General features: G+C 39.1%; 1 protein-coding gene across 1 annotated transcript in view; it reads right to left on the minus strand.

Moving 5' to 3' along the window:
- PDE5A (phosphodiesterase 5A) overlaps positions 1–14,313 on the minus strand; it is a 530,049-nt gene that overhangs the window by 450,865 nt on the left and 64,871 nt on the right. The window contains exon 2 of the mRNA XM_053703601.1: positions 12,127–12,691. Within this exon, the coding sequence (XP_053559576.1) occupies positions 12,127–12,691 (565 nt within the window). The remainder of the gene's footprint in view (positions 1–12,126; positions 12,692–14,313) is intronic.

The raw sequence follows: 14,313 nt of genomic DNA on the forward strand, positions 1-14,313 counted from the left end.
AACTTCTGAAACACTAATTTGCCTCTCCCATAGAATACAAAATCTGGGTGTCACAGTAACCTACACTCCTATGGTGAATATTGGAACTGTTCCAATAAATATTGTTGTGCATAACATGACCCCACAGGATATAACATTATCCAAGGGAACCACCATAGGATATGCACTGGAATCAAGTTATTACACTTTTGGATTCCAGAATAATGTAATTGGGCTAATACCTGAAGGATACCTAACTGAAGAACAATTTAATAGAACAATCCTTTGCATCCATGCCAGAGGGTCTATTTAATATTCAGTCTATTTATCCCTTCAGCTCAGAGGAAGGCATCTGTAAAATTGAAGAAGCCTCTCTAGTGTTTGATCAGCCAATCAAACAGCAAGATTACCCCAATACCCAGAGTCATGGGAGCAATGTAAATTATAATCAACGGGATCTCACCTCTAGACTGGAAGAAGCCTATGAAATAGGACAGCCTGAAATCTTTCCAGGATTTCAGCAAATAGTCGAAGAGCAAATATCCTTAGCTAATGGCTGTTCCAGCGATGATGAACGCCAACAGCTGCGAGAACTCCTGATGGAGTACAAGGATATTTTTGCTAAGGATTCTTATGACTGTGGTACTACAGACTTACACATTGCAAGAATACAAACAGATCCCGTTTCACCACCTGTATTTGTCAAACAATACAGACTTCCCTTAGCCTCATATGATTCTCTTGCAGAGAACATAAGGAATTTGGAAGAAAGAGGTATTATCAGACAGGTGCACAGCTCTTATAATAATCCTATTCTAGGTGTCCTTAAGCCCAATGGACAATGGCGTTTGTGTGCTGACTTAAGACAGCTAAACAAACGAGTATACATGTCTGGCTGGCCTGTGCCATATATTGACCAATGCCTAGCACAAATGCAGGGATCCAAAATATTCACTGCCATTGATTGTGCACAGGGATATTGGACCATAAAGGTACATGAAGAGGACCAATATAAGCTAGCATTCTCCTTCCAAAAGGTTCAGTATGCATTCCAGAGACTTCCATTTGGATACAAAAATTCTGGACATGAATTTGCTGTATTCATGCATAAGGCTATGCCTGACGCACTGGAAAGGGGGACCTTATCTTATGTTGATGATGTTTTAATCAAAAGCACAGACTTTGAAAAACACATCGCAGAGCTTAAACACGTCCTCAGCCAACTTAAAAGGGCAGGTGTCAAATTATCCCTGCAAAAAGCTCAATGGTGCCGCACTCATGTAAACTTCTTGGGACATGAAGTTACCTCTGACGGATTAAATCCCCAGAAGAAAAAGGTGGAAGCGATAGTGAATTCTAAAAACCCAACTAACTTAAAGGAATTGAGATCATTCCTGGGTATGACAAATTATTCTCGCAAATTCATTGATAATTACGCGGAATTAGCTAAACCACTACTACTTCTCCTAAAGAAAGAGGTGAAATGGCACTGGAGTGAGTCTCAAGAGACAGCCGTCAGAGAGCTGAAGAGAAAACTCACTCAAGCACCTTGCTTAGCGTACCCTGAAGGTGGTAAACCTTTCTTCTTAGAAACCGGTTACACAGATGTAAGCATGAGTGCTGTTTTATACCAAAAGCATGATAATTTGAACAAAGCCATTGCGTATGCAAGCAAAAATCTATCCCCAGTAGAAATAAAGTTTAACGATTGCGAAAAAGCCCTCTTATCTACCGTATGGGCTCTATAAAATTTCCGCAGCTATATACAGGGAGTGCAGAATTATTAGGCAAGTTGTATTTTTGAGGATTAATTTTATTATTGAACAACAACCATGTTCTCAATGAACCCAAGAAACTCATTAATATCAAAGCTGAATAGTTTTGGAAGTAGTTTTTAGTTTGTTTTTAGTTATAGCTATTTTAGGGGGATATCTGTGTTTGCAGGTGACTATTACTGTACATAATTATTAGGCAACTTAACAAAAAACAAATATATACCCATTTCAATTATTTATTTTTACCAGTGAAACCAATATAACATCTCAATATTCACAAATATACATTTCTGACATTCAAAAACAAAACAAAAACAAATCAGTGACCAATATAGCCACCTTTCTTTGCAAATACACTCAAAAGCCTGCCATCCATGGATTCTGTCAGTGTTTTGATCTGTTCACCATCAACATTGCATGCAGCAGCAACCACAGCCTCCCAGACACTGTTCAGAGAGGTGTACTGTTTTCCCTCCTTGTAAATCTCACATTTGATGATGGACCACAGGTTCTCAATGGGGTTCAGATCAGGTGAACAAGGAGGCCATGTCATTAGATTTTCTTCTTTTATACCCTTTCTTGCCAGCCACGCTGTGGAGTACTTGGACGCGTGTGATGGAGCATTGTCCTGCATGAAAATCATGTTTTTCTTGAAGGATGCAGACTTCTTCCTGTACCACTGCTTGAAGAAGGTGTCTTCCAGAAACTGGCAGTAGGACTGGGAGTTGAGCTTGACTCCATCCTCAACCCGAAAAGGCCCCACAAGCTCATCTTTGATGATACCAGCCCAAACCAGTACTCCACCTCCACCTTGCTGGCGTCTGAGTCGAACTGGAGCTCTCTGCCCTTTACCAATCCAGCCACGGGCCCATCCATCTGGCCCATCAAGACTCACTCTCATTTCATCAGTCCATAAAACCTTAGAAAAATCAGTCTTGAGATATTTCTTGGCCCAGTCTTGACGTTTCAGCTTGTGTGTCTTGTTCAGTGGTGGTCGTCTTTCAGCCTTTCTTACCTTGGCCATGTCTCTGAGTATTGCACACCTTGTGCTTTTGGGCACTCCAGTGATGTTGCAGCTCTGAAATATGGCCAAACTGGTGGCAAGTGGCATCTTGGCAGCTGCACGCTTGACTTTTCTCAGTTCATGGGCAGTTATTTTGCGCCTTGGTTTTTCCACACGCTTCAGAAGCTTTGCAATTTTAAGAGTGCTGCATCCCTCTGCAAGATATCTCACTATTTTTGACTTTTCTGAGCCTGTCAAGTCCTTCTTTTGACCCATTTTGCCAAAGGAAAGGAAGTTGCCTAATAATTATGCACACCTGATATAGGGTGTTGATGTCATTAGACCACACCCCTTCTCATTACAGAGATGCACATCACCTATAAATGCTTAATTGGTAGTAGGCTTTCGAGCCTATACAGCTTGGAGTAAGACAACATGCATAAAGAGGATGATGTGGTCAAAATACTCATTTGCCTAATAATTCTGCACTCCCTGTACAGGGCGAGAAAATTATTGTAGAAACGGCCCACCAGCCTTTGCTATATTTGCAAAGTGAGAGAATAAGAGATGGGAATTTGTCTAATAGCCGCATAACAGCGTGGACTCTTTCCTTGCAAGGCTGGCCATTAGAAATTCGCTACAAGCAGAATAAAAAGAATCCAGTCGCACAAGGGCTTGCTGAGCTCCACGACTGTACTGCTAGAGATCCTGGGGAAGAATTATCAGAAGATGATTTTCTGGAGGAACAATTGCTTTCCCCATATAAAATGTACAATGAGGACCATTGTCAAACATTACCTTGGGTATATGTTGATGGTTGTTCTTACCATGCCACTATTGATAATGAGCGCAGATTAGTCGCTGGCATTGGTATAACTGGGGCAAATGGAATCTCAAATATATCTGTGGGTTTCAACATTGGACCAAGATCCAGTCAAGTTGCAGAACTAACTGCTGTTTTCAAAACCATTGAAATGGCTATTGAACATGGTATTCATGAATTTGTGATCATAACTGACTCAAATTATGTGCGTGACAATTTTGTTGAATACCTGCCAACTTGGAAAAGAAATGGCATGCAGAAAAGCAATAACAAACCAGTCAAGCATGGCAAGTTGTTCTGCGAGATTGATAATCTGGTAGTATCCAATGATTTAACCATACACTGGAAAAAGACCAAGGGTCATTCCAGAGTTCTAGGTCCTGATAAGGAAGGCAATGACCTTGTGGACTCATTAGCCAAACAAGGAGCCATAACTGGAGAACTCCTTAATATTGAGCACTTAATGGGTGCAATTCAGGTAGAAGCCATTACCAGAAACCAGGCAAAACAACAGAGTGAGCCTAATTTGGTACAATGGAGTCAGGATTCTCCTAGTGAGGACCTGATCACTAGTCAAAAAGAAGACCCCATTGTAGGCATCTTCTATAAACACATAGAAGATCCTGAAAGCAACCCCATCTCAAAAGATGATTGTATTGGCAAGGAAGATCTTAGAATCTTAATAAAATCTAAATCACAATTCAAGTTACAGGAGGGTTTGTTAATTAGAACCTCCAAAACTGGCATCCAGCAGTGGGTAGTACCCACCAAGTTCAGAGGTCTAATGCTTCAACATGCCCATGATGCTCCCACATCTGGTCATCGTGGTGCCAAACTCACGTATGAAATATTACGTGATTATGCTTTTTGGCCACACATGTTGAAAGATGTTCAAACCTACTGTCAAGGTTGTTTAATCTGTCCACAGTTCCAACCCACTGCACCAACGCATAGAGCACCATTGCAGAAAAGGGGGATGGTAATGCCATGGTCAGATATACAAATTGATTTTATTGGCCCAGTAACAAGATCATCAAGAGGTAACAAATACATGTTAACCGTGACATGCCTGTTCAGTAAATGGGTAGAATGCATTAGTGCACCTAACAATAGTGCTGAAACATCTGCAGCGTTGCTCATCAACCATGTATTTTCCAGATTTGGTTTGCCCCAAAGAATCGAATCAGATCGGGGGACCCACTTCACTAGCGAAGTGATGACAAAAATGTGGAAAATACTAGGGGTTAAAAGAAAGCTCCATATTGCTTATAGAGCTGCCTCAAGTGGTGGTGTAGAGTGTTACAACCAGTCCATTGTTAAAATCCTCAAAAAGTTTGTGAGTGAAACAGGTAAAGACTGGGATGTAAAACTACCTCTAGTCTTAATGGCATTAAGAGCAACTCCAAGTAGTGCTACCAAGATGTCACCTTTTGAACTGATGACTGGTAGAAGAATGGTTCTACCTCAGCATCTGCTGTACCGTACATCAGACCAAAACTTGATAAACGCTGCCAATACACATCAATATGTGGAAAACCTAAGAAAGCACCTGCAATATGCCTTTGCATTTGCTCAAAGGAATTTAGAAAGAGCCGCAACTGCCACTAAGACCTATTATGATCTCAAAACATCAAAAAGGAATATGAAATAAATGATAAAGTTTATCTTTATAACTTTGGAAGAGATCAGGTTAGGGAGAAGAAATTTCTTCCCTCATGGAAAGGTCCTTTTGCCATTACTGACAAAATATCTCCAGTGGCCTATAAAATAAGAATCCCCAAAAATGAAGGTTTCATAGATAAATGGGTCCATATCAATCAATTGCGAGCGTGTCATCCAAGATCCCAACTACAAGTTATAGAGGGAGAATGAAGTGTCATAAAATGAACTGAGATATACGGTTGATCCTCATCAAATACCATTGACTTTAGGCCAATTTAAATACATGTGTCCTACATCTATTTAAAATTGGAAGGGGGATTTATGTCAAGGTATATGTGAGATTAATAAATATATATTTTGATCATATATTTCAAGATTAATAAATCTGTATCTTTGATCAAATATTTTCACTGATCAGTAGAAAATAACTCATTGCATTCAGAACTGACTTCAGACAGGTTCAGTTCTCTCCCACTTCTCCAATTGCACAGGAGACATTCTTGGCTAAAATGAGAACAAAGGATTATCTCTGGGAGATCTCACACACTCAATATGTTAAATTATGCAATTGTATAATTTAGCAAGGAACTGAAATATAACACAGTTTATTTAACCATCTATATGATTGCCTGGGAACCAATGTTAAATGACAGCACTTTGATACAATGGAACATTTGGTCTACCAAATTTAAGACCATCACTTAAAAGGATAAAATCTAAAATAGTTGGATAAGCATAGTACTTACAGGAAATGTGCTGTATTAAGACTTTTACAACTACTCGTGGATTGACCCCATAAGGGGCAATAAAGACCTTGGGAAACAAAAGACAGATGCTGAGGTGTGACTCTGAAACTCATTAAAACAGATAACAAATAAACATCAATTTATTTTTTTTCTGTTTGAATGCATGCCCCAGAATGTATTAAATATAGAAATTTGAGAAATTGTCTAATTCTCTATTATTATTACATGGGTATTTGCTAAGCTTGGGAGGTAACTGTTTTAGTCAGTCAAAAATGTGTAATAACCTCTGTTTTGTTTATATTTTTCAGACAGATAATCTCAGATCTACATAGAAATGAATCTGCATATATATGTGTATATATATATATATATATATATATATATATATATATATATATATATATATATATATATATGTTTTGAAAACATAAAAGATCTTACTTAACCTCTGTGTTTTTAAGAATATAAATAAATATTTGTGGACCTGGAAAAAAATAATTAATGACACTTATTACTTTATTTCAGATGGAATGCCTGCATGAAATGAAATATCATATCATATGAATGTGCAATAAATGTTTATAACGTTTCAAATACATCTTTTAAAATATAGTGAGATGAAGATATGGAAGTTACTTTGATGTGATATGACTATGAGATATAAATTTTCTGTTAGGCTAAATGAAATATAAATTATTTTAATATAATGTTAGATATATGTGATGTTTCATATCAAAACGATCAGGAAATTAATCTGATGCCACTTCACCTATAATTGATATTGGGAGAGACTGGTGCAAGAAATTATGGCAGTTATTATACATTTTAAAGAAAGATGTTTTAATGTATAACTGTATTTCTTTGTCATGCTGCATTTATTTGTACTGTCTAATTGTAATGCTGCCACCCGGTGTTATGTTGAGAGAACTACAGCCAGAAAGCCTTTTGGCTGTTAAATATAAGATAATCCAATGAAAAGGGACAAGGCCGTGGGCGTTTCCAATATTCACCAATGACTGATAAATAATCAAAAAGGGGAGGGGTGAGATCAGATGATTTAAACCCCAGCATAGAGACTAAAGAGGGTTGTGTTGACTGATCCAGAAAGGAGTAACTGCTGCAGTTATTAATCAAAAGCACACACCTACCATTGGACTCCATATGCTTTACCCCAATTTTGAATTTCTGAGGTGAATTGGACCTGTTAAGAAATATTGGAAACTGGATTGCTGTTTATTTGGTGAAGTATATTGTATTTTAAATTGGTAGTTATAAGCCTAGGTATTGTTCAAATCTGTGTCTGATTGGCTAAGTAACTCATCTATGCAAGTTCTGATATTGTCAGTTAATTTGGTATTAGGATAAATTGCAGTTAAATAGCAGAATATATATATTATCCTATTGTTTTATAAACACTGTTTAGAATTGTATTGCTTGGATGTTAAAGGTTTTTAATCCCATTGTGTTAAATAAATAAAAGGCTGAATTGTGAAGGTATATTTTTCTGGGTTTTGTAAGAAGGATAGCATATCTTAAGAGTTGGTTTTAACGCATATAAATTTTGTTTCATTTCCTTTTATTGCGAATATACTTCAATATGTTCATGGATATTATCTAAATAAAAGAGTTCAGGTATTTATATTAATTGTATGGTCTAGTAGATGCATGGTTGATTAGGGTTTCTATTTTTTTTTTGTGTGTTTATAACCCTGCCATAAACTGATATATTATTTGGATAGCACTACTAAGATTTTCATAAATATACTGACATGTCTCAACGTCCTACGCCTGACGGTTCCTTGCATCCGTGTGGTTTCTTCTCTAAGAAATTGTCTCTAGCGGAGTGCAATTATGAAATTGGCGACAGGGAATTACTGGCCATAATTTTGGCACTCAAGGAATGGAGGCATCTTCTCGAGGGTACTAGCGTGCCAGTGCTCATTCTTACTGACCACAAGAATTTAACTTATCTATCTGAAGCAAAACGTTTGTCGCCCCGACAGGCCAGATGGGCGCTATTTTTGTCTTGATTTAATTATGTGGTCTCCTACCTGCCTGGTAGAAAGAATGTTAGGACTGATGCCCTCTCTCGTCAATTTTCGCCTCTGTCCAAGGAGGAGTCTGTACCTACTCCTGTTATACCTCCTGACCATATTTTGGCTACAATACGTACTAATTTGACTTCTCCCTTGGGGGAGGAGATCCTGGCTGCACAAACCAATGCACTGCCTGAGAAACCTAGTGGTAAGTGTTTTGTTCCTGAGAATCTTCGAACTAAACTTTTGCACACTTACTACTATCCTAAAGCCGCAGGTCACCCAGGCAAGAACCAAATAATTTGGTCTGTCACTCGACAATTCTGGTGGCCAGGCCTTCGTTCTGATGTTGCTGCATATGTTGCCTCCTGCTCAGTTTGTGCACAGAATTAGACTCCTCAACGTCTTCCTGTGGATCTTCTTCAACCTATTGCTAATGGTGAGCGTCCTTGGACACATCTTTCCATGGACTTCATTGACAAGCTCCCTGTTTCCAATGGCAATACTGTTATCCTTATGGTGGTTGACCGTTTTTCTAAAATGTCACATTGCATTCCCTTGATGAAGCTGCCTACCGCTCAGGAGCTTGCTTCAATTTTTGCCCGGGAGGTCTTCCATTTACATGGGTTACTCAAGGAGATAGTGTCAGACTGGGGTAGCCAGTTTGTCTCCAGATTTTGGTGTTCCTTTTGTGCTCAAATGGGGATCCAGCTTTCCTTCTCCTCAGCATATCACCCTCAATCCAATGGGGCTGCGGAACGGTCTAATCAAGCTCTGGAACAGTTCCTCCATTGCTATTTCTCAGATCACCACAATAATTGGTCTGAACTGTTACCTTGGGCAGAGTTTGCTCGTAATAGTGCTATTAATGCTTCCTCCAAGTTATCCCCGTTCATGGCGAAATATGGGTTTCAACCATCCTTGTTGCCCGATTCATTCATGTCTCAAGGTATTCCGGCTTTGGAGGAGCATCTCCGGCAACTCCGTTCCACGTGGGTGCAGATTCAGGATTGCCTTCATCGTTCTATGCAGCACCAAAAGTTACAGGCTGATCGTAGGTGTCTGCCCGCACCTTCCTACCAGGTTGGTGAGAGAGTTTGGCTGTCCTCCCGCAACTTGAACCTTTGTGTGCCTTCCAATAAATTGGCTCCCCGTTATGTTGGTCATTTTCGAATACTTCGACGGGTTAATCCTGTGGCCTACGCTCTTGACCTTCCTCCGGCTTTGCGCATCTCTAATGTTTTTCATGTCTCCCTCTTGAAATCATTGGTTTGTAATTGGTTTACCACTGTGTTGCCTCGTCCCCGTCCTATCTTTGTTGACAACCATGAGGAGTATGAGGTCAGCAGCATTATTGACTCTCATATGTCCAGGGGCCGTGTACAGTATTTGGTTCACTGGAGGGGCTACGGTCTGGAGGAGCGTTCTTGGGTTCCCTCCTCTGATGTTCATGCTCCCGCCCTCCTCCGTGCCTTCCATGCCCGTTTCCCCAATAAGCCTTTTGTCCTCCCGTGGGGGAGGGGTCATTGATTGGAGGGTACTGTCAGGGTTTTTCCCAGTTGTGTTTGCCATGTGCTGCTGGCAGCCATTTTACTCACCTCTCTTCCTGACTTGGTGCATTGTGGGGGATGCTGCTCACTTCCTGCACTTCCTTTTATGTCCAGACTGTTGTGCATCATCCATGTGAGACAAGATGCAGTCTCAGAATTGTGATGTCATCATTTATTATTTAAAGGGCCTCTGTTCAGTATGCTTTGCCTTTGCGTTGTCTAAGACCTGTTTGTGAGAGTTCCTGTGTATTACCTGGCTGCTGACGTCCTTCCTGGTTCCTGATCCCTGGCTTGTTCCTGACTCTGCTGTTCTCCTTGTTCCTGATTCTGGCTCGTCTGACTATTCGCTTTGGCTCCTGACTCGGCTCGTCTGACTACCAGCTCTGGTTTTGACTCCTGGCTTGTTATTTGACTTGTGGAGATTTTATAATTTTTTGCTATTAATAAAGGTGTGATTATTTTTGCACTTCTCGTCTCAGTAAGATTCCTGGCACCCTGACACAATATTTTGTGTGGCCACCATTATTTTCCAGCACTGCCTTAACCCTCTTGGGTATGGAGTTCACCAGAGCTTCACAGGTTGCCATTGGAGTCCTCTTCCACTCCTCCATGATGACATCACAGAGCTGGTGGATATTAGAGACCTTGTGCTCCCCCACCTTCTGTTTGAGGATGCCTCACAGATGCTCAATAGGGTTTAGGTCTGGAGACATGCTTGGCCAGTCCATCACTTTTACCCTAAGCTTCTTTAGCAAGGCAGTGGTCATCTTGGAGGTGTGTTTGGGGTTGCTATCATGTTGGAATACTGCCTGTGGCCCAGTCTCCGAAGGGAGGGGATCATGCTCTGCTTCAGTATGTCACAGTACATGTTGACATTCATGGTTCCCTCAATAAACTGTAGCTCCCCAGTGCTGTCAGCACTCATGCAGGCCCAGACCATGACACTCCCACCACCATGCTTGACTGTAGGCAAGACAAACTTGTCTTTGTACTTCTCACCTTGTTGCCGCCACACATGCTTGACACCATCTGAACCAAATAAGTTTATCTTGGTCTCATCGGACCACAGGACATGGCTCCAACAATCCATGTCATTAGTCTGATTGTCTTCAGCCAACTGTTTGCAGGCTTTCTTGTGCATCATCTTTAGAAGAGGCTTTCTTCTGAGACGACAGCCATGCAGACCAATTTGATGCAGTGTGCGGCGTATGGTCTGAGCACTGACAGGCTGACCCCCTACCCCTTCAATCTCTACAGCAATGCTGGCAGCACTCATACATCTATTTCCCAAAGACAACCTCTGGATATGACGCTGAGCATGTGCACTCAACTTCTTTGGTCAACTATGGCGTGGCCGGTTCTGAGTGGAACCTGTCCTGCGAAACCACTGTATGGTCTTGCCCACCGTGCTGCAGCTCAGTTTCAGGATCTTGGCAATCTTCTTATAGCCCAGGCCATCTTTATGTAGTGCAACAATTCTTTTTTCAGATCCTCAGAGAGTTCTTTGCCATGAGGTGCCACGTTGAACTTCCAGTGACCAGTATGAGAGAGTGTGAAAGCGATAACACCAAATTTAACACATCTGCTTCCCATTCACACCTGAGACCTTATAACACTAACTAGTCACATGACACCAGGGAGGGAAAATGGCTAATTGGGCCCAATTTGGACATTTCCACTTAGGGGTGTACTCACTTTTGTTGCCAACGTTTTAGACATAAATGGCTGTGTGTTGAGTTATTTTAAGGGGACAGCAAATTTACACTGTTATACAGGCTGTACTCTCACCTCTTTACATTGTAGTAAAGCGTCATTTCTTCAGTGTTGTCACATGAAAAGATATAATAAAATATTTACAAAAATGTGACGGGTGTACTCACTTTTGTGAGATACTGTATGTATATACTGTACATATATATATATATATATATATATATATATACTCCATTAGTTTCTCATTAGATTTACTGATAATTCACATGTACAGTGCATAAAATTCAATATGATAGGGAGAATAAGCACCCTCTGGTAAGTATTGATCTTTGGCAGTTCCAATCAATGTACTATATAAAATGGCAGTTGCAATCAATGTATTATATAAAATATCATTACATTTATATTTTTGTAGTTACAATTTAATTTTTTTCTACATTGTTTAAAGAAAACTAAAAATGACACTTAGCATGATATTGACAACAACTAGTTTATGGTTTACCACTAAAGTAACATCAGCCACTGCTTTCAATTGGAACCTCCTTATGTTATAGGAGTTAACATGCAAACGTAATATCTGGCATTATTTTTACCTTATATTCACTATTTCCAGGGGGGGAGGAAACTTGTAAGAAAGCACAGAATGCTCTGAGGTTTAATGTAAATAAAACTATAATGAACAGTTTAATCATTGTTCTCTGTAAACTCTTGGTTGCCAGGGAGGGAGAGAACACATTGTAGCACTCTCTGGCTTCCAACGGGTTATCCCATCAAAACCAAGAACAGTGTATGCAATTTTTTCCCTTAATCTATATTTATTTTTATAGTTTTAATTTTACCTTGTATGCATCTTTTATATTCAAAGGCTGACCAAACTCTGCCACATGTCCCACAATCCCTTTACTCCACTCCAGACGGATGCAATTATTTGATGCTTCTTCCAAGGTGGTCCCTTCTGCTACATCAAACAATCGACTGACCAGAAACTTCTCATTGGAACTGTCCTCACACACCAAAAAAAGGGAATATCGATCAGCTGCGATAAGTTCATGAATGTGCAAGAAGATTTTGTGGCATAGGGCTGTGACATCAAGATGACTTGAAATATCCTTCACTAGTTCCAAAAGCCTTGAACATTGATCACTAGCACTGGATACATTTGGTGGTTGCAGAGGCATTAGTTCCCTTTTTTCTGAATCAGAGAGGAATGTGACTGTTCCTACAGAGTCCTTTACAACAATTGGCCTGAGAGGCCTATCAAATTCAGAGGCAGAAATCTTCCTAACTGGAGTTGCCTGTGTGTTATTTTCAAAAAGTTGGTTTGTTTCTGTAGCAGTTTTCCCGCCTTCTTTTGTAGCCGGTATTGTGTGAACTCTTTCAGCAAACCACGCATTGACCATTTCTCTGAAACAAAATGAAATAAGAAAATTAGATCAATATTTTACAGTGTAGGGAAACTGATTAAAGAGGAAAAAAACACTCGGAAAACAACAATTGTAAAACAGCATTAAATAGCTAAAAGTCTGCTGGGACATGTAATTCCTTTAACCTTTAAAAAATAAAAAATAAAGCATCTAGCATTCTGTCCAGCATGTAACCAACTGCATTCTTTTAATGAAATGTGCAAGATTTACATGGTTTCTTCAAAAAGTCTACAAGCTATTTACCTAACAATAAATTATTTTAGCCTGTTAGACAATTGATTTATTGATTTAATTTAATAGAATTCCATTATTTATCCAACCAGCCTTTACACTTTACACACAATAACATATATATATATATATATATATATATATATATATATATATATATATATATATATATGTATATATATATATATATATATATATATATATATATACAAAACTTCATTAAAATTATGGGGGGAGATAAAAAACAAATTAAAATCCTCCATGTCTCAAAATTAAATCAATTTAAATAGTTGCACATCTAGGCAAGATTCCCGCTCGCTTTTTCCTAGAAATACCTCATATACAATGTTACCAATGCACAAGAGAATTCTGGGTAAGATATGCAAATTAGATATGTAAACTCTCTGTTTTTTTTGCTTCAAAATACTGTTTTAACACAGCTATCCTTTTAACAGGTTTGCTGCAATAATCCTGTTAAAAGGATAGCTGTGTTAAAACAGTATTTTGAAGCAAAAAAAATGAGAATTTGCATATCATAAAACAATCTTTTAATATGGGAAGGGGATGACAAGATACTATCCGGATTTCTAGAATATGTAGAACATAACAAAATGGAGGTACACTTTTCACATGAGGTGCAAAATAGAGAGATCCACTATTTGGACCTTACACTGAGAGGAAATACTAATGAAAGACAAGCTGAAATAACCCTATATAGAAAACCCATTTTGAAAAGCAATAATCTGAGAAAAACATTTAAAGCCATAGCGAAGGGTCAACATATGAGAGTGAAGCAAAATTGTACCGTTCATGAAGATTATATTAAGGAGGTGGCACGTATACATTTGAGAGACAGGGATTACAGCAGGCAGGTTATAAAAGATGCCAGTCTAGCAGTGTCTAGTATGGATCAGACAGATTTAATCAGGGACAAAGTACCCCAGAACAGACCAAAATATATGAAAGACCAAGATAACATCAAATTTGTTACCCAATATTCGCCACAGTATAATCAAATATGTGGCATAATAAGAAAACATTTACCTATATTGAGAGCTGACAAAATCTTAGCCAAAATTGCTGAAAAAATATGTCTCTTTTCATATAGAAAAGGAAGAACTATAGGCAATATGGTGTCACCAACAGTTCCCAAAGTCGCCAACAGACATTTTTCCTGGTTACAAATAAAAGGGCTACACAAGTGTGACTTCAGTGATTGTAAAGCCTGCAAACATGTTGAAACAGGGAATACCTTTAGTTCAGCAAAGACAGAAGACATTTTTGAAATAGAAAGATGTTTAAATTGTAGAGAAAAAGGGGTGGTATCACTCATAGAGTGAAATCTCTGTCATCTACAGTATGTTGGTAAAA

The sequence above is a fragment of the Bombina bombina genome, chromosome 2 (assembly GCF_027579735.1).
Source record: "Bombina bombina isolate aBomBom1 chromosome 2, aBomBom1.pri, whole genome shotgun sequence".
Classification (NCBI taxonomy): domain Eukaryota; kingdom Metazoa; phylum Chordata; class Amphibia; order Anura; family Bombinatoridae; genus Bombina; species Bombina bombina.